The sequence below is a fragment of the Lissotriton helveticus genome, chromosome 12 (genome assembly GCF_964261635.1).
Source record: "Lissotriton helveticus chromosome 12, aLisHel1.1, whole genome shotgun sequence".
Lineage (NCBI taxonomy): Eukaryota > Metazoa > Chordata > Amphibia > Caudata > Salamandridae > Lissotriton > Lissotriton helveticus.
Window position 1 is genome coordinate 119,082,004 of NC_136073.1, and position 21,170 is coordinate 119,103,173.

At 47.3% G+C, this 21,170-nt stretch overlaps 1 protein-coding gene across 4 annotated transcripts in view; it reads right to left on the reverse strand.

Moving 5' to 3' along the window:
- The window catches only part of LOC144797751 (NXPE family member 3-like), a 627,879-nt gene that overhangs the window by 127,897 nt on the left and 478,812 nt on the right, over positions 1 to 21,170 (reverse strand). For all 4 annotated transcript variants that reach the window (XR_013603456.1, XM_078668505.1, XM_078668507.1 and 1 more), the window contains exon 4: positions 19,344 to 19,556. Coding sequence is in view for 3 of the 4 variants with exons in the window: in XM_078668505.1 (XP_078524631.1) it covers positions 19,344 to 19,556 (213 nt within the window). In the remaining variant the exon portion in view is untranslated. The remainder of the gene's footprint in view (positions 1 to 19,343; positions 19,557 to 21,170) is intronic.

Consider the following 21,170-nt stretch of genomic DNA (forward strand, 5'->3'; position numbering starts at 1 on the left):
GATATATATATAATGCAATATTTTGTACAACTATTTATAACATCGATATTTTTTTCTGATATTTTTGTACTTACAAACGGAGTCGATATTTTTGTATTCTATATTTTTTCACAGGAACGGGTAGGAGGACACTGCTGACCTCCCAGCACAGTTCACTCCTTAGCATTCTGGTAAATGCAGTTTGCATTACAGGCTTATTTGGTATTTTGCTGGAGTGTTGCACCAACTTGGTGGAAAATACCAAGTAAGCGTGCAGTACAAACGGCATTTGCGTGCAGTACAAACTTCATTTGCCATAATACTAAGGGGCGAACTGTGCTGGGAGGTCAGCAGTGTGCTCCCACCCCTTTCTGTTTGAAAAGGCTCCCTTGAGCCATTGAGCTGACGAGCTTGTGGAGATGCACCTGTACGCCTGTGAGAGGTACTGAGACCTATAAGAATTGTGGCAGCCTGCTCAGCCACCCCAGATGAAAATTGTTTTTTGATCTCTACTGATGACGGATAAAATCCAGAAACACATGTGTCTAGAGATGTACAGCACTAACCTGCAACAACTTTGGTGGAACACTCCAGCAAAATACCAAGTAAGCGTGCACTACAAACTCCATTTACCATAATGCTAAGGGGCGAACTGTGCTGGGAGGTCAGCTGTGTGCTCCCACCCCTTTCTGATTAAAATTTTTTCATCTATATTTTTTACTTCTATATATTTTACATCAATATTTTGTCAGTGAACCATTGACTCCTGCGGGTAACTGTATGCCAAAACAGCTTATTGTCTCCTTTTTTTCCTGTGTCAGTAAGCTCTGCCCAATTGTTATCCTCCCACACTTTTTAGCTTGAAGGAGTAAATTCTGATATACTCGTCTGGGTACCCGTATAGCTTCACTATTCTTCGACCTAGTAGGGTCCAATAAACACTCCTTGACTCCCTTACATTTGTCACCAGTCATGAGCTTTTCTTATAGCATGGGCAGAGGCGAGCTAATTCATCTTCTGTACTGAAGTAGTTTCTCAGGGATTTAAGCATTTTGTCATGGACAAGCATTGCACAATTACATTGATCAGGAGTGCTTGATATTTGGGACTAATCCTCTAATCTATCTGCCACTTCTCTATATAGGTTGGCAAGTTGCTCTGACTGCTGCAAGAATGCCCCGCACTAGAATGAATGGGTCTGTTGTTGGTATACTCTCCCCACCTATTCTTAAAGCATTAAAACCTAAACCTGCATCTTAAATCTTTAACTTTCAAGACCTCTTTCGTAAATCCTCTAGCCGATCACTGATTCTGTTACTGAAAGTTTTGAAGGCAAAGCTTTTGTCTGTGATATCTTTTAGTGCAGAAGCCTAGTTAGATAAGCGCAAGCCATTTTTTGATCAAGCCTAGGCAGCGTGCATGCGCTGTCTCTCGACATACTGTATATACTTCTGTGAGTTTTCACCACCTCCATCGAACCCCCATCGCTTTCATTCGTTCTTTGGTGTGCCTTTCTAAATTCCTTTGGTTTCATTGGTAAATGCTTAACATTTGTCCTGCCTTTTAGCTGTTTTGTTCCCGTCCTGGAGACTGACCCTGTTACATGGACCAGTTCACTTCTGGACATTTATGTAGGTTTGGCACTCTACTTTTTCTTTTGCCTCAGCTCGCTGTGCCGTTACCCCACCACCTACCGCCCGTTGCTGTATTTTCTGCTCGTGACTGCTACAGCGTGCTTGATCAGCTTCGGTGCATGACTTTCAGCAAACATGGGAGTAATCGAGCTAGCAGGAGTGATTTTGGAGGGTTACATTCGTTCAGCACGGCGTCCCCTTCACGGTTGCTGCAATTCATGTTTTAACTGCTTGCCCATCTTTTAACTACACGATGCGGTGCTGTCCCCTGACCACCTCCCGCTAAAGTGCAGGATTTGAATAGCGTAAGCCAACAAGCCTTACTAGAGGGTCCGGTCACAGCACTCTGCCTGCTGTTCACTCTGTGACCCTGGGCTCACAGAGTGAGTGGACCCACCCCCACCATCACCCGAGAGGAGCGGACACTAGTCTGGCAGAGAAGGCTGTCTGGGGAGCATTCCTCGCCTCAACCGCCTCCGCCTTGAATAAATTGCTGATTTTACTCACGTCGAGCACATTGAGCTGCTTGGAAACCGTGGATGGGAGCATCCTAGAAGACTGCAGAACTGCAAGCAAGGTGCAGATATTCTTTCCCCAGGACAGGCGTGACTTATTGGTTTTGCAGTACTTTGATACAATAAGAACTTTGTAAAAACAGACCTACTTTTCAAGATGGGACATCTTGTCATCATTCTAGTTTCTTTCAGGAGTAATACATGTAGAATGTTTCATGTGTTTGTGCAATGTTTCTGGCCGAGGGAAATCTGTAGTACAGCACGGCCTGTCTCTGTGGTAGTGGAGTTATTTGACAGTCTGCCAACATCCTGGAGCAATGATAAAATAATTACATGGCTCACTGAATAAATTATGGAACAAGTCCTGCAGAAACTATGTAATATTCAATAAGTAGTGACCTTTTCCCTTATTTATCAAAGTGATGGTCATGCAATACCATCCCATATTTACTTGGTTGATCAGCATTTCTCCATGTCGCCACCCTAAACACAGAAAATGAGTTTTGTGTGCCCCATCCCCTCCCTACTGTGGGTGACAGGACATGGTGTGTTCTTCTGCACTGGTTAAACAGTTTTTAGAATGCCTCTCTCCATTCACTGCCATTCTATCTGCCTGTATCTCTTTCCCTCTGTTCCCGTCGGTTCTTTGACGGGTTTGCACTCTGCCTGTCTATGAACACCTTGCTATCAGCACATGCTTCTCTTTAACTTTAAGCCCTCTTTGCTCTTGTATAACGACATGCCTCTCTCCTTCTCGCTCACTCTCACTCTCTGTGCTCACTTCTCTCCGTCCCTGTCTATCCAATCTCTTCCTGGTAGTGTTCACCCTCTGCCTCCCATGAGCATGCCGTTCCCTTTCTCCTCTTCTCTGCTGGATCACTACCTCACTCTGACTCACACACCTGCTTGAGGACGTCTCTCAAGCCTCCGCTCCAATTTGTCCCTGCCCTTTCTGTGACTGTCGTGGCCCACCTGCCCGTCTGTCCCTTCATCCCCTGCCTGCCAGGCTTTCTCTCACCTTATGTTTGCATGGCTTCGTCTGTTCCTGTGCCTCTTCCTTCATGCCCCCCCTTTCAGTATATTTAGTTACCTCCGACGCCCCCAGTACGCCTGTCGCCTTTGCTGTCCGTTTGTCTTTTCTGAATGGCTTAATCTAATCTGTCTATTTGCCTTTGTCTCGCGGGAAACAGCCAATCTCAGACCTGACTGTCTCTCCCTCACTGTGTTCGTCTCTTACCTTATACCTTCCTCTACATGCTCCTACATCCCATGTTCCTTTATTCTCTGCTGGCCTCTTCTCCTCCCTTCGCTCTACCTGCAACAACCCATGGTAGACCAACCCAATGTAATTTTCTCTTTCGTCTTGTGTGTCTACACTCTGCCTATTTCTCTCTCGCCCTCCCAGCCAGTATTCCTCTTCAGGTATTCCTCTTTCACTTCTCTCAACCTACCTCTCTCACATTCTACCTTTTTTTGCTCTACCGTTTTTCCTGCTTATCTTGTGTTGCTCATCTGTGCTTGTTTCTGTTCTCTCTCTGCCTGTTTCCGTCTCCACTCAGCAGTCTCTCTCCCCCATGTCTCCTTGTTATGTTTTACATTCCATGCCATGCTCAGTTAATACAGGTGGAGACTCTGGATGCTGGGATGGAAGCCATGGGGTCAAGAGCTGGAAGTGGAGGTGGACCACCTACATTTGTGCTTATTCAGTGTCTGTCCCTATATAATACATAATCCACAGAAGCAGAGGTAACCATGCCAAACCAATGAAAAGCCTTGGTCTCAAAGCGGATATTTTACAGGACAGAGACAATCCCAAGCCATATATTATTGAACTACTGTCTCATATGTTCATTGCATGCCTGCTTTTACTGGGGTTTTTTTCTATCACAACCTTGTAAAGCACTCTGACATCTATGGGTCTAGCTAGCGCTTGTAGTGTCCTGCCTGGCATATAGAGACACGGACACAGGGTGTAGGTGGGAGCGTCTTCATCGATGACATGAATGTAGGCTTGTACTGTGCGATCTTGATATGATAGATCAGTCGCGAACTTTCCAAGACAGGGGAGTGTTTTCTTTGACATCCACGTACATACTCGCACGTGGGCGTTGACCAATTTGGGAGGTGTCCTCATTCTTTGATATACCGCCACAGGTAGGTAGTTTAGTGACGCCCCACTGTCCAGCACAAACTTGGTGTGATGAGACCCTATTCTGATGTTTAGCCGTGGATACTCTTTTAGACGATCAGGATCCGCTACAAAACAACTGTATTCGTCACGGTCTTGTGAGATGGGTGATAGGGATCTTGACTCTCTTGATTACGATCGGCGAGATCGATATGTTCGGCAGGATTGTGATGACCCTGTGGATGAGTCTTGTCTATCCTGTACTGCTCTGACATGGTGACGACTGCTTGAGGGATGATATTGCCGGGCATGTTCTTGTTGATCACTCTTGTGTGACGTCCCACACATGCTTTCGAAATGGTGTCTCTACCACACTTCTGACATCGTTGGCCTAGTGCTGGGCATGCGTCTGCATGTGGGAAATCGTAGCCGCATCTGTAGCACTTCAGTTGTCTTTCTGATCTTTTCTTGGTGTGACTTGCGCTTCTGCGTCGATGACTTGAAGGGTGGTATTGCTTCTTGGATCTGGAGGAGCGCGCTTGAGGTAGGGACCGTCCGTGCGCTTGTCGAGATTGCATCCTGTTCACATTTCTCACTTCTCCCGGCTTCCATCTTCTTCGCATGCTCGTCGGCTTGATCATCGACTCTTGTCATTTCCTCAATCTCCTCTAGCGGGTAACTTTTCTTGAGCAGTTTGCGTCTCAAGGGCTCTGAAAGACAGCCTTCTATAATTCTCAATTGGAGGGCATCCTCGGTGGAGAAACTATCAAAGTCACAGTATCTTGCTAAGCGTCTCAGATGTGTGACGAATACACCCATTTGCTCACCTTTCTCTTGTGAGGCCAGGTTGAATTTATATCGCTCATAATCGACATTCTTTTTGTGCAGGAACTTGCGGTTGAGTGCTTCACAGACTTTATCATATGAACCAGCGGAGTCAGCAGGCAACTCTTTTTTGATCTGTCCAACTTCTTTGCCTACAAGATTCTTGAGAGCAATCAATTGCTGTCCAGCATCAGTTACCTGAGACCCTTTCATGAAGTCCGTGAAATCTTCTAGCCATTCTTGCCACCGCAAGTCCATACCCCCGCCAGATTCAAGAGTGAGGGGCTCTGGAGGGCGCAGGAACGAGACTCCCAACACACCCATGGGGACGGGGTCAGCCATCGCGCGATCCCGTTATATCGAAATGTGCTGACAAAATCATTTCTGTCAATTCTTTGATTGGATTTGCTACTGCTTGCACTCGCCAGTGCTTGTTTACTTGTTCATTGCACTTGCCAGTGCTTGTTTATTATGTTTCTTGCACTCGCCAGTGCTTGTTTATTTGTTTCCTTGCACTCGCCAGTTCTTGTTTACTTTGCTTCTTGCACTTGCCAGTGCTTGTTTACTTTGCTTCTTGCACTCGCCAGTGCTTGGTTACTTTACTTCTTGCACCCGCCAGTGCTTGTTTACTTGTTCATTGCACTCGCCAGTGCTTGTTTATTATGCTTCTTGCACTCGCCAAGTGCTTGTTTTTTCTTGAGCACCGTGCATTTATCAGTGCTTGATGGCTTTCAGGCTCTCTGCCTGACTTCAAGATGGCCGCCGAAGATCGCTGACAGGGGATTGGACAAGCCACCTGACTTCAAAATGGCCGCCGCGAGAATCTTGTGTACAATGAGATTTGGCCTTCTACCGGAGACACAAATGCATTTATTGCCGCTCTCTCTCACTCATCGATCGTCGGTGTCAGCCATCACTCTCTTCGCAGGAGCACTAGGTGAGGTAGCTTTTCTTCGTGATTTCACCGCCGGGGTGGGCTCCAGGCGAGCAGGCAGGCAGCAGGCTCTAGCCCCCAGGACGTGCCACACGCTCACGCGGTGAGGCGGGGCGAGCTCCGGACAGGTGAACACACCGCCGGATGGCTGGGGTGGGCTCCCAGCGTGCGAGGACGCTCGCGCCGTGACTCGGCCGCCACGCGTTCACCGGCCCCACAATGCTAGATGCCTCTCCACTTCCAGGGACGTGCACCGAGTTAGCCGGCCTCCTCACGCACAGGTTCTTTGTACCCTCGTCGCCAGATGTAGTGTCCTGCCTGGCGTCTCTCAGGCCTGCCCCAGTCCAAAACTCCAGGTCGGCTCAATCACAGTTATCCATGTAGCCGCTCAATGCGCCAGAAAGCATTCTCGCCATAGCGGGGCTTATTCCTCCTCTAGGAGTAGCTCGCGATGCGGCTCTTGGCCACCGGAATCCAGATTGATTGGCGCGTCCTCCCCTTCTCGGCAGCGGTGAGATCTCGGTCTTCGGTCCCCTCGGTTCCCCGGGCGCCATCCATCCAGCCAATCGTGCGCCGCCTCTGGTGATTCAAAGAACCAGGTCCGCCCATCAGCCACCACTCTGAGTTTCGCCGGGAAGATCATAGAGTATGGCAATTCCTGCGCCCGGAGTAGTTTTTTAACTTCCAAGAAGCTTCGTCGATGTCTGGATACCGCTGCAGTGTAGTCAGGGAAGAAGGATACAGAGGAATTCAGGATCCGGATGGGGGTAGAAATCCTCGCTGTCTGCAGAATTGTGTCCCTATCTCTGAAGTTAAATTACCTAGCGAGTACTGGTCTCGGGGGTTTCCCCGGCTTGGGCCTGCCGCCAGGCACCCTATGGGCGCGCTTGACTGAGAAGAAATGCGAGAGTCCCTTGGCTTGCAAATTAGTTTTTATTAATTTTTCCACATACAAATCCATTGCTTGGGCGCCTTCGGTCTCTGGAATACCTATAATTCGTACGTTGTTTCGTCTAGCGCGCCCTTCTTGGTCGTCAAGCTTCTCCGCTAGCATCTTGTTCTCCTTTTCCAGGCGGGCCACCGACGTCTGCAATTGCGACTATCTCCACTTCCTTCACCCTGTCTGCCATTTTGTGAAGGTCCGCCCGCAGCAGGGAGCCATCCGTGGTGATCGTTCCAACCGTTGCCTGGACATTTGCAAGAGCTTTCCTGACGTCCTCCAGTGTAACCTTTTTTGCTCCTTCTCCCTCCGGCACTTTACCGTGGGGTGGTGTCGGGGGTAGGCCTTTGTCATATGCGAACTTGTCCAGCTTAGCCAGAAACACCTGATTCCTTGGCCCCCTGCCTGCCATAATCTTGTGGTTGGGTAAGCTCACGACAATGGCAAATGGTAACTGTTCCACTGGATTGTAAGAGCGGCGACCCCACCGGAGTATTCTGACGCAGGCGTCTTCCCGCGGCAACACCTCAGGATCTACGTCAGGTGCGATCAGGTGCTCGGTGGTCTGGGAGCACTGATGTGGGGGGGAGGGGTAGGGCGCAGAAGCACATACCCTCTCGGCGACAGACTGTTCGTCACGGCTCTGAAAGAGCGAGATAGCTGGTTCTCCCCACCTTTGGTCTGCTCGCTCTCTGCAATCTTGATGGAGGCACGGTATCTCCAGCGGGGCACAGAGCTCGATGAAAGGTCGCCCCACCACACCCGCGCTACCGTTAGGCCCAATGTCTGCTGCTCCCCAGCCAGTTGCATCAAAATGGGCACTTTGCAATGTCCTTCTGGGCGACTGAGGTGGAGCACCAGGATCAGGGCGCACCGGCAGGGGGTCACGGCGCAGTTCGGGGCGGACAGGATGCGCGGGCCTCGGCTTTACCATAAAATGACAGTCCTGTACTGGTAGGGGGGTCAACGTCGTTGTAGCGCTGTAGCTACTGCTGCCACTTGTGTGCGCCCGCTTCCCCCGCAGCCGGCGGTTATGGTTCGGATCTTAGAATGAGGCCGACAGTCGGCCGCTGCAGTGGCAATGGTGAGCGCGCCACACACAGTGGGGGTACAGGCAGGAGGAACACCAACAAAACCGCCTATCGCAGCGAGACAGGCGAACCCATCAAAACCTCACCCCGCGCTGGCCTCGGCTCTGGGCTCCGCGTTCCCACACCTCCGTCCTCGGCAGCCCTGGAAATTTAGTCCCCGACCCACTCCTCGCTTACAGGCCGAGCACACTCGGGCAGCGATATCTTTTGAAAGCAGCCTCGGATTTAGATGCACAAATTAGTTGCCGGATTTGTGAAGAGGGCTGGAACGTCCCCGGAGCTCAGTAACTAAGCGGCCATTCTGCTCGGCCGGTAGCCACGCCCCATGCCCCCTGTTATACACCATTGTGCATTCCCTCATGTCTATGCAGTGGGTGTATTCACTGTCAAACAACCCCCATATGCACCCAGGGATGCGCATGGCCAGTGTTCCTGTTCCCACAGGCCTGTGTGTGTGGCTCCATATAGTGCCAGCAAATGCTGTACCGCGCCCGTGTGTGTCCGATATGCTCAGCTCAAGCACGCCCCCGCCTCCCCTTTGCTGCCTGCGTCTCGAATCTCCCAATTGTTGCCTGCCTCTGCCGTCTTGGATCTCCCCATTGCTCCCTTTGTCCTCCATCTTTGATCCGAATGCAGCAAGCAAAAACAACGCGGTAATTGAGTGACTTTAACGGAACAGCTATAAAACGAAGTAAGGTCTTTTCATCTAATGCTCCTCATCCTTTCTAAGGGTTGTTCGTAACTGGCATTCTTAGCACCCAAAGTAGAGGTACTCCCTTCTCTGAGCTCCGGACGGAAGGATGAGTGTCTGAGGCCCGGCCTTGTGTATGGCACATTGGAATGTGCCATACACAAGGCACGCACGCACCCCACCCCCGCTGTTTTTTGCACAATCATTTTTTCTAGGCCTCTGTTTGCTCTGTACGGCGAGGCCCGGCGAAATTTTAATAACGATGGAGTAATCCGAGCAATTTCGCGGTACTCCTTTGGCTCAAAATTACGCTATTGCACCAGTTGCCGTGATTATGAGTATTTTTGGCACAAATCTCCTCTCACAGGGGTCCAGGAGAAACAAACTAGCGCGCGTGAGGAGATGTTCGCTTATGTTGCTTTTAGAAGAATGCACCCTCGGGTCTGCTTTAGACGTGAAGGTGCATTTTGTGCTCAGAGAATAGTGCTGAAGGCTGGGTTATGTATACCCCCTTGCAATCTCCCGTAATTACGCTACAGCAAATTATGCATGTTGTGCTAACCTTCACTGTGCATTATCAGTATATGTAGTACATATGCCCCCTGTCATACAACATTGTGCATTCCCTCATGTCTATGCAGTGGGTGTATTCACTGTCAAACAACCCCCATGTGCACCCAGGGATGCGCATGGCCAGTGTTCCTGTTCCCACAGACCTGTGTGTGTGGCTCCATGGAAGTATAGATGTGGGCGTACGTTCAGTTCACCAACCCTGTGGGTGCCGCCTGACTGCAAGGTGATTGCCTCTCCACCTGCCCCCACCCCTTACGTGCCTACATGTGCCCATTCTTTTGTTGTGTGCATGCTTGTTTACACCCTTGTGAGTGTGCATGTGCCCCGTGTTATGTACGTGCTGGTGCACACAACCTTGTTTATACAGGACGTGCCCTCCACTTCCCTGTGTGCACTCGCCCCATGACTGTTCACGGGTGTGCATTTACATATATCCCGGTGAGCACCCATGCGTGTGCTCATGGCCCCTGTTGTGTGCATACAGGTGCTCACCCTAGTTCATACCGGGCGTGCCCACCACTACCCTGTGTGTGCGCGCCCCATGACTGTTCACGTGTGTGCGTACATCCCAGTGTGCACCCTTGCGTGTGTTGTGCATGCTGGTGTGTGTAAGTGTGTGTGTGGCCGCGATGCTCCAGTGTTCCTGTGTGTGCGCACTTTTTACCATGAATCTGCATCCTGGCCTGCACGTGTGTGCGTGTACATATGTCCCAGTGTGCACCCTTGCGTGTGCTGTGCATGCTGGTGTGTAAGAGTGTCTGTGGCCGCGATGCTCCAGTGAGTGCGCACTTTATACCACAAGTGTGCCCTCCGCATGCACGTGTGCCCCCCGCCCTGAGCGCTCGCACCGCCTACCCCATTTTGAGGTCCGGCGCCCCAATTTTGTGGCGGGGTGGCAGGCTGCGCGCTGGTATGCTGCCAGGCTGGGATTTCAGGGCTCTGCAAATGACAGGGGTTCTTGTAAAGCACGGCTCGGTTTACTGAGAAGGAAGGGGGCGGAGGCTACAGCCAGGCCCGCTCCTGCACCACGCAAGATGGCCGCCTCCTGGACACCTCACCTGGGCCCAGCAGCAGCTTCGCACGAACAGAGGCTCGGAAAACAACAGTAATAATAGAGAACAAGTCATATGTATACTGTCAATAAGGCTGCGAGACCTTCACGTTTACAGAAGGCTGATTACAGCATACGTTGCTTCTGGGCGCTGATAGCAAGTTGTATTACCTCATAAGGATACAAATCGAGTTCCATGTTTCGGGATAAGATTCCATGGGCCTTAGGTGACTGCAGCAGGTGCATAAACCTACTGAGCTTTCTCAGCCGGATCATTACATGTGCAACAATGCTACCCTTTAGCAGCATCTACGGGATAGATTCTGTTGCAGGAAGGGTGTGTAACATACAAACTAGAGACATATCTCTATCTGTAGCTGCAGCAGGGGAGCCTCCCTCTCTCTGGACCAGAGCCGGGGTGCCCCCATGACTCAAACTGAGGGTCGCCAGGGAAGTGTTGTGACGTGCTGGGGGTGGTCTGATCAGCGCTCTTGAACCCGAGGCTCTGAACTCCATCAGTTCTTTGCAGCATCAGTGAAGGAATGGCTGAGACGAAGCAACCTCTCCCCAATTTCTCAAAAAGATAAGGTTCTGCTCATATGTGACTCTTGTCCCAGGCGTGAGACCCAGAACACACTGTCCTCTTGCAAAGGACTCAAGAATGGAGGGAGCATCAGTTCCTTCAGCCAAGCCTCTCACAGTTCATCAAAATATGCGTCTTTATGTTCCAAATTCACAATTAATGATATTACAAAGAAAGTTAATTTGGTTCTCCAGGGATCCATATAATACATTTCAGTCCCCATTTCCAAATGTGAAAAAAGTAATGTCTTTATTATTCAATTTCCATCTTCGCTTGGCACAAAGCAAAGATCAGCCCAGCCAGCGCCTTGAATCCCAGTGAGGAGCTTCATCGGAGATAGTTGGTGGTGGCCACCAGTATTATAATCGGCGTCAATAGTCCAGGTCTGTCCTGACCAAGAGAAGAGCCGTCCAATGTTCACACTGAGCACCATCCTGGGTTCTCTTCCACTTGCATATCCTCATGAACCATCATGTCGTCTACACAGATCCATGTGTCGCTGTTGCAACTCTCTTCCCTGGTTGTGATAGTTTTTTCTTGCCTCTCTTCCCTGGTTGTGATCGTTGTTTCTTGCCTCTCTACCTTGGTTGTGATCGTTTTTTTTTGCCTCTGCCCCCTAGTTGTGCTCGCTTTTCTTGCCTCTGTTCCCTAGTTGTGATTGCTTTTCTTGCCTCTGGTCCCCGGGGCGTTACTGGGCAGAGAGTGGGCGTGTGGTGAGGGGCAGTGGGTGCCCAGGGCATGGACGCCAGCGCACCGGCTGACCTGCGTGTGTGTGTGTGTGGCTGTGTGTGTGTGGCTCTGTTTGGGTAGCTTTCTTTGTAGGTGGCTCTATGTGTGGGTGGCTCTGTGTGTGTGAGGGTGGCTCTGTGTGTGTGTAGGTGGCTGTGTGTGTGTGTGTGTGTGTGTGGCTCTATGTGAATGACTCTGTGTGGGTGGCTCTGTGTGGGTGGCTCTGTATGTGTGTGTGGGTGGCTTTGTGTGTGTGTGGCTCTGTGCGGGTACAAGTGCAATAGGTCTCACATTTGCGAGCGATTAAGCTATTGGCATTGTAAATGACAATGCCATTTAGTTATATGTTTTAAAAACCAAAACATAAATAAAAATAATGTCATGAGCAATGCCAATAGCTCCTACTTTAACAATGCCTAGACCATTGCATTGTAAATGCTTGTGTTCTTTTGTTTGAAGATCCGACCTTCTGAGCTGGCTATGCCGGGTTTGATGTAAGCCACCGGGACGGCTTGCAGTAGAACAGGCTCCCTGCACTGCACTGGGGCGTTAAGCAGCACACTCCAGACAAAGGCTACAAGGAGATCTTAACGAGGCCCTTTAATATTCAGGGACGGCTTTGAAGATCCGGATAGAGGTGGTGGCACGGAGCAATGGAGGAAGCGAATTCCAGATTCTCACCACATTACCTGAGAACGATTGAGCCATCGATATTCCCTTTTGAAGTAGGGAGGCTCAAGCAGAAACTTTTCCACATTCCGAGAAGGTCTCAAGCCTCCAGACATTTTCAGTTTATTCGCCAGATAGCGAGGGGAAGAAGTGCACAAGGCTTTGTGGGTGATGCAGGCGGTTTTGTAAATAGATCTTGCCTTGATGGGAAGCCATCGAAGAGAAGACAGGATAGGAGTGATTTAGTCACTTCGTTTGGACCCTGAAATTAAGCGAGCTGTTGAATGGAGGATGGATTTGAAGGGGGAGAGGTGAGATTTGGGTAGGCCAGTCAGAATAGAATTGCAATAATCCAGTCTAGAGAGCACTAGCGATTGGACCAAGGTTTTTAGGTCTTTCTCCGGGAAGAACCGACTAATCCCCCACAGAAGGCGCAGCTGAAAACGTGCGTTCTTGGCAATGGAGTTGATGTGTGAGATTAGGTTGAGTCTTTTGTTAAGTATGACTCCTAGGGATTTAGCGCTGTCGAAAATGATTAGTTTATTGTTGAATAAATTCAGCTGATCCATCCAGGATTGAAGAGGAGGCGGGGTGAGAAAGGTAGATAGGAGGAGGAATTAAGTTTTGGAGGGATTGAAAATAAGTTGGTGAACTAACATCCAGTTGTGAATAGAGTTGAGAGTAGAGTTGAGTAGTGAGAGATCTTGTGAGGAAGACACCTTGAGGTAGATTTGAATGTCATCCGCATAGAGAAGGTAAGGATCCCATCTCTACTTAGGAGGTTCCCTAATGGTTCCAGATAGAGATTAAACAGAGTGGGTGCAAGGATAGAACCTTGACCAACCACCAATGGAGACGAGAGACTGTTCGCTTTCTTGATCATTTGGGTTCTGTCCGAGAGGAATGAGGCAAACCATTTAACCACTGTGCCTTCCACGCCCATTCTCTGTATAAGAGTGTTAAGGAGGGTGTTGTAATTAACAGTGTCAAAGGCTGCAGAGAGGTCAAGAAGAATCAGAAGGCACGATTCCCCAGAATCAAGCATATGCAGCTCATCATCAATCACTTGCAGCAGGGCTGTTTCAGTGCTCAAACTGTTCGCTATCTTGATCATTTGGGATCTGTCCGAGAGGAATGAGGCAAACCATTTAAGCACTGTGCCTTCCACGCCCATTCTCTGTTGAAGAGTGTTAAGGAGGGTGTTGTGATTAACAGTGTCAAAGGCTGCAGAGAGGTCAAGAAGAATTAGAAGGTACGGTTCCCCAGAATTGAGTATATGCAGCGCATCATCAATCACTTGCAGCAGGGCTGTTTCAGTGCTCAAAACAAATGTCCGCTTCCTTTCATATTAAGAGGTAGGTTACGCATTGCTATTTCCTCTTAAAATACCCACCAGTCTAGCTAACAATTGTCTGCTGCAAAGCTTCGCTTTATTTGTTCACCAAATGCCCTTGTACTTGATAATTTATTTTTTAAATGCTTCCGTTTTTATTTTTTCTTCTATTATCATGCTACATTAGACTCCTTCTGTCTCTGTGTCCCCGGACTCTTTGCTGGGCCTTCCATTTCCCGTAATACTATATAAATGTCATAAACACATTTACATGCCCAGATTGAGTCTTGCAGGCATATGTGCAGCCTCATTAGCCCTTGTATTTCCTTTTCTACTTGGCTGGCCACACTTGACGAACAAAGCACATATTGCCAATCAGTTTCCGCATTTATGTGCTTGTTTCATATTGCCCCATGAATCTTCATGAATCTATGGGGGCTATTTCTGTTTTGTGATTCACAATTTTCTGCTTTTAAATAAGATGATGAAGTTATGAGTTGGACCTGAGAATTAAAAGCAATACTAGAATATGACATTTGATGCCAAAATGGTGTGTACATCCATGGACCCTTTGTGATATTAGTTGTATATGCATATAATAAAATGACCTTGTCTTTTAAAAACAGCTCTAATTTGCTAATGTTGGGCTGGCTATCAGCCATACTTTGGAAGTGCAGAGCCCCAGAGTTGAGTTTAGTTTATGAGTTTCAAATGCACTGCTTAATCTTGTTTCTTTTTCCGCAATACATTCCTCAGTAAAGTTGCTTGTCATCTTATTGTGTTAAGTATAACTTGCCCCTGCCGTTGATTGTTCAGGCTGTTCAATGCTCTAGTGATGCAGTTGCACCCAGAATGTTATAGTGCTGTTGACTTGCATCGAGACACTTGTCTTTCTCTCTGTGCATTAAAAAGGCTTGGAATGTGTCCATAAATGTTTCCTGAACCTGGCATGTGTTCCTGAATCAGACTGCATGACCCGGTGCGTAGTATTTGTATAGGTCTTCAATCCCTGGCAGCACAGCACCCAGATAATGTGCTGCATGGCTAAACACTTATTAGGTCCCAAAGATGTTTCTAATTTTTCAAATGGAATGGGGTAACACCTTTAACAATGTAAATAATGTCTCCTCTCTATATTGCCTGCTCACACATGCTACCTTCCTGTACCATGAAACAGGTCCACCTTCGCCCACCCTCCCCGGGCCCCCCTCCCACTTGTCCTTCTCTCTTATAGTCCCTCACACCTCTTTCCCGCCTCTCTCATATTGGTTCACTTCAGGTCTTCTAGGAAAGTTTCTTTCACATGCCTTTTAAAGATTTCCGTCCCTCAAGCCCACGCTCTCCTCCTCATCTTGGGGTGTCTTCTGCTTACCTAGGCGCTCCTTCTTTATGTATTTGTAGCCTGCTCTCCCCTTCCTTCTCTCTTACATACTCTTTCTGCTCCTCTATCCAGAGTTTACTCACCACTTCCTGCACAAATTACCAACCCCTCGCCATCTTCCTTTCTATCTACTCAGTGCACCTCTCACCTCTATCTATTCACCATGCCATGTAATTCCACTACACAAATACACTACCCACCACACAATTCCACAACTAACAATTCCAATTTAACCCACATAATTCCACTCTGATCCACATACATCCACTACTAACCAACCCACATGGGTAAAAGACTTTGTCATTTACAATGCCAGTAGGTCTAACTCTCAGCAAACGTGAGACCAATTGCACTGTAAATGCTTTTAAAAGCACAATGCAAAGTTTATCGCTTTTTATTTCAGCCTCACAACCACAGATAAGGTCGGAGTTTGGCCTAATTGACCAGCAATTAGACCAGATAGCATCTCTCCTCAAATATTTACTTTCCTTGAGGCAAGCAGAAGCAGCAACATTTAAAGCTTCCATTTGGAAGGAGATGCTACTGGGAGCCAACGCAAACGTTTGAGGGTCGTCAATAACCTCGGGCCTTCGAGGCTTGCGGGTGGAATCTGTGTGGGAACAAAATCTATGGTATAAGGGCTTCAAACAAGTAAAAAAGATTTCTTTCTCTAATGACAAAGAAAAATTCTGGGGAAAGCAGTCACGCCTGAAGGTCAATTAACACATATAAGCATCTCCTACCATGAAGCTACCTCGCTGAGCGTTTCAAAACCTATTTCAAGATTAGATTACTACAACTGAGTTTTGGAATATAATGGTCTCTCACGACCAGCTGCCAGAATGGTTAGGTAAGAATCCCCTTGGTGCCCGCAGTTGTGCTTATTACAAAAAGAATCAATAATGCATTTACTTGAATGAATGAATGAAGGAACATTTCTAAAGCCGTGGTTACCCGGGGCATCCCAGCGCTGTGGCGCTGTTTATGCTTTGAGCTGTAATTTGCACAGTTATATTAAACGAACGCAGACATCAGCTTTTTCTGTGTTTAATCATTTAGGCAGCAGAACATGACGCCAAGCAATAATGTTTGTATGAGGGACTATTTTCCAACTGTTACTGTCATGTTTGTCAACAATGCGGACCGGATACTAAGCAGTAAACAACGCATGGAAACCCTTCAACTCAAAACTGGCAAGTGACGCTTAAAGAACAGGAGAGGTTGCTAGAAACGTAGACACCTCGGCCCGTAAAGCCATGTCTCCCGGCTTGGCATAGAGCCAATCCGTACACAAATGCTAAACTATACCTACCTAAACTACCCTGCTTTTTATTGGTGATAATTTACTAGCCTGAGGTTTTAGATTTGCAGTTTGTTTGAATAACCGCCCTTCGTTTGTGTGTCAAACAAGGACAAAATGTCGGTACTGGGCACTTTTTGTCCTCATGCACTTCCAGTGCTATGTAGAATGTTATTTGGTTTTATTTAATTTGAATACATATTTATTTATTAAAGCTTACCTAGGAAAAATATTATGGGAGAGATTTTTGAACGCGGCACCAGCACAATAGCCATTCGTAGATATGGATTTCATTTATTGTAGATTGCCAAAACGCCTCAGCACATATGCATCTGCGGAAACTGACTGTGATAGGTTGACGAGATGAGTTGTTGAATTTGGTACACATGTTTGAAAAGTGAAGGAAGATAAGTGAGTGGTCTGTTCATAACTGCAGCTATAGCGTCAAACTGAAGGTTTCAGTGTTAACTGTGAACACCAACTTGAACCTATATCGCACTATGTGCGTCAGGCCATGCACTACATCCCTAAGACCTCGGGGCAGACCCCTACTACATATGTTATACCTCATCAATCAGTCAGGGTTCTTATAGAGTGCAGCTAATCACCGTTAGGGTCTCAATCAAGGCAGTGGAGGAGTGGGGGTAAGGGTGGGCGGTCCACCCAGGCGGCACAAGATTTGGGGGCGTGCCCCCCTGCTCTTACCTGCAGCCATCACGGGGCAGCAAACTCAGGGACCGTCGCCACCCCCTGCTCTTTCCTGCAGCCGTCGCGGGGCAGCAAACGTCCCGATCACCACGGGCGGCAAAAGGTGTAGCTTAGCCACTGTCTCAAGACAGGGGGGGTGGGGTAAAGGGGTCTGCAGTTCAGTCGAAGTGCCAGGTCTTGAGGTCCTTCCTGAATTGAGGCAGTGAAGGTGATTGCCTCAGATGTAGAGGTAGAGAGTTCCAGGTCTTCGCGGCGAGGTGGGAGAAGGATCTTCCTCTGGCTGAGGTCATGACAATTATATCGCATCCACCACATCATTATGCCAGCACATTGCAAGGTTAGTAAAGTGAGTGAACACAATCGTTCTTAGGGTTAGGTAAAAGATGCACAGGTAAATATAACAGCAGCTTACAGATGCTCTGTATCTAATATAATTCTAGGTCTGTATTATAGATCTTGTTATAGTATACAACATCTGACCCATGGTCTGCATGTTTTCAAGATGTTATTGCTTGTTTTGACTCTAGAATATCCCTACACGAGTGAGTCACTCACCCATAGACAGGATCATCAGGCCAGGGTGTACAGACAGAAGGTGAATTCAACAAATATATCGAGGGAGCAATCAACTGCACCCTGGGAGTCAGCAGTGTCGCAAATTTCGATTTTTAACATAGGGTTCGTTGCCTATGACTTTTTTTTTTCTAATATAGGTTTGTATAGCGCGACCTAGACCCGAAGACCTTAGACCTCTACCTTTGGCAAGGTAAGATATTATAGGTTTTTATTGCAAAAAATCTTAGTTACGAAAGCTTGCGGGTTCCTGATGCCTTCAGATGTATGCTGTTATCCATACTTTGGTAATAGGGAGCATAGGACAATTATGAAACAGATTTCTTATTGCAAGCATTGTACCTTAGAAGTGTACAATCTCAGGGATATTTTGAGAAACAGGTATTGGTTATTCACACATTTTTATTTATTGTAACACCATGTATGGGGATCCTTACACACTTCTGTGGTATCTCATAAGTGATGCATCAGCTGGTATGAATACCTTAGAAAATTATTCTAGCATTTCTTAGGACTTGGACAAATCTAGTTTCTATTCGGCTTCTTCCTTAACGCTCCCTTCTGAGCACGGACCAGAGTAGTGAGAAGTTCTGGTTCTGATTGCAGTACTCTGTATTATGTGAATCTATTTTATTTGGATTCATTTTATTGTTTGTGCATGCGCTCCATGAGGCTTTTCACGGCCTCAGAGTGGTTTAGTTTTGGGTCTGTGAAGGAGATGAAAGAACCAGACCACTGAGCTTGGGGTGGAGGAACTTTGAGACTATTGTTTGATGCAAAAATGGTGGGTGAACTAGAAGATGAAGGATCTGTGTGCCTACAAATGCTCCTTTTGCCCCTACATCAGCCCACTGCTTATCTTGCCCCCTCTCTAGATGCCTGTCCCATCACCAACCTGAACAGCACCATGACATAGCTTGCCTCACTACTCCTGCCATGCTGGTTACACCCCTCCTAACATGCCTAATAAGGTTGACTGAACATTAGACGGTGCGAGGACTTTTTTAATGACTTCTTAGAGGATGGAAGAATGGGAGAGAGTGAGGGGTGGTGGACTTGAAAAGGAGGTGATCTGAGAGGGCAGGGACGTTGATTGAGATTAGGGCTCCCGGTTTTATGGTATTTTTTTTTTTGTTATTTCTGTCTGTATTTATCCATATTTATTTTTTGCAAATTTTATCTGCATTTATTCATATTTATTTTGGGTTTTGTGGAAAAATTAAGCTGAAATTCGTATATTTCCACATTTATTTAACCGGTAAATAAGCGCTCATGCTTGAATGTCTGCCAGGTTTCAGTGCTGTGAACACCCACAGAAGATAAATCTGTGCACTTCTAGCAGCATATGCACATTTCAGTTTCAACCTTGTGTATATTTACTGCTGTTAAAGCCTCTTTACTAAAATTCCTTTCTTTTTTTAACCCCCTTATCTACCAATCCACACATCTATTGGCCTGGCAGTCATGGCAGACAGTATTTAGAATTACTCAAAAGCAACACAATTTCCGTTTTTATCCACATTTAAAAATAAATACAAACAAGAAAATTAATGTCTTTTGTCTGTATTTAAGTGTAAAAATCAGTAAAAACGGAAAACAGGGAGCCTTCATTGAGATGTGAGTGATTTAAGGGGTCATTTTCGAGTACATTAAAGCTCTGTAAGCCTGTTGGTGATTGTCTGGCTAGCATGGCCTCTGTTACTTACAAGGAATGAAGCTCAGAAGATATTCCCACCACTGCCTTAGGGTGGAGTCACCAAACATGTAGATGATCTTCCCCCTGAGGCAGGCGCTGGCCTCAGGTGGTGTGTGGAATGTCTGGTGGGAGCACGCCAGTGTTGTCCAGATGTCATTATAATAGTATCCGGAAGGTTGGGGGACCAGCTGTCCGGGAGCACAAGCTGGTAATTTCTTTGTATCTGTGAATGATAAACACAAACATTGAGGAATTTAATACAAAGTCAATTATAGTGCTTCTTTCAGACTGGATGAGTAAGACAACCGCAGGCAGAAACAACAACGATCAAGTAAAAGACAAAGACGCACACTATCACAGGAAGACACAGCCACACAGCTAAATCCAAACCAGACAGCAGGCATATAAACTACCATACACAGGACAGGCCGCACAAATAGGCAAACAAAAGCAGTAAGGGACACGCAGATACAACCACACATGGATACAAACAGAAAGGTGAACACAGGCATGTATACACAAACACACAGATATCTGGCAGAGGTAGGCACATCCATAGGCACAGACAACGAGGGAACAAGTGGCACAAGCAGACAGAGGCAGGACAAAGTGCACCCAAGTTAAAAAACACAAACAGGCATAATCAAAGACAGACACATGCAAAAAGCCAACACACACACACAAACAGGGCAGCTGACATAAAGACAACAAGGCAGTCACATGCAAAGCCATACATGTATTGTTACGAACATACACTCCAGTGAGGTAGTCAAACAAAACCAGACAGGTACATAACAAACATGACAAAGAGCTCATTGTACTCCCCTCAAAATGTATATAGTGTAGTGTCTTCAACCATTCATGGTTTGTAAGTTATGATAACAGCTGAAATAGAAAGAGCTGCAGAAATGAGGGGAGTGTTGAAATGCCAAACAGTTACTAGGGTAAAGGTGTGACCCACGCCTCCTCGCCACCCCCACTGCCCCACCCCCACAGGCAGGGAAATCATTTCCTTGTTCAAAGCCCAACAGCGTGAGTCTGCAGAAGAGTGCCAATCGGAAATGAATACTTATTTGAGACAGCTAAAAGCAGAAAAAGGAACACCAGAGAACAGCCAAACAGCTGATGACAATGGAAGTTGAGGTGTCACTTTCATAGCATTTGCGGCCAAACATGTTTCATAGAAAACCAGAGAAACCCAGAGGGGGGGAATGACAAAAAAGGGCAGATTCTAGCAATTTTTAGAGTCACCACCAAGCAAATAACTGGATACATATCTTTAGGAAAGTGAGTTTTGGCTCACCTTATGCTTACTGTCACCATCAACAGTGGGCGATGGAGCGTGCTATAACTCAAGCCTCGCCTTCCTCATGCTGCGTTCATGGGCCAAGACAACTTGGTGCTACTCCTAGGCAAAGACAATTTATTTTCCTCCAGATGCAGGTCTTCCAACTTTCTTACAGTGGAGTTACAACTATCTCTGCTGACAGAAGTCCATATTATGGCTGTCTACCCACCACACGACCTCTAGCTCCCGAGGATTTTACGCTGCCTATTTACAGGAAGGCGACTGCTTCTGATTCATCCTGCTTGAGTCTACCATGCAAGACACAGCAGTCTTAGGCAAGGACAAGAAACAATGGCCCCGCGCACAAGGGGAAAACTCCCTCTGCCTCATGGATATTGATATATGTTATTTTTCACAAAGAAATTCCAGCTTTTGGGAGCAAAAACCATGGTGCACGGCCACTGCACAGCTCTGCTGAATGTTCATCTATCACACAAGTGGATACGCTCTTGCGATAGAGATTCCACCAGGCAGAGGGGATCTTTAAAT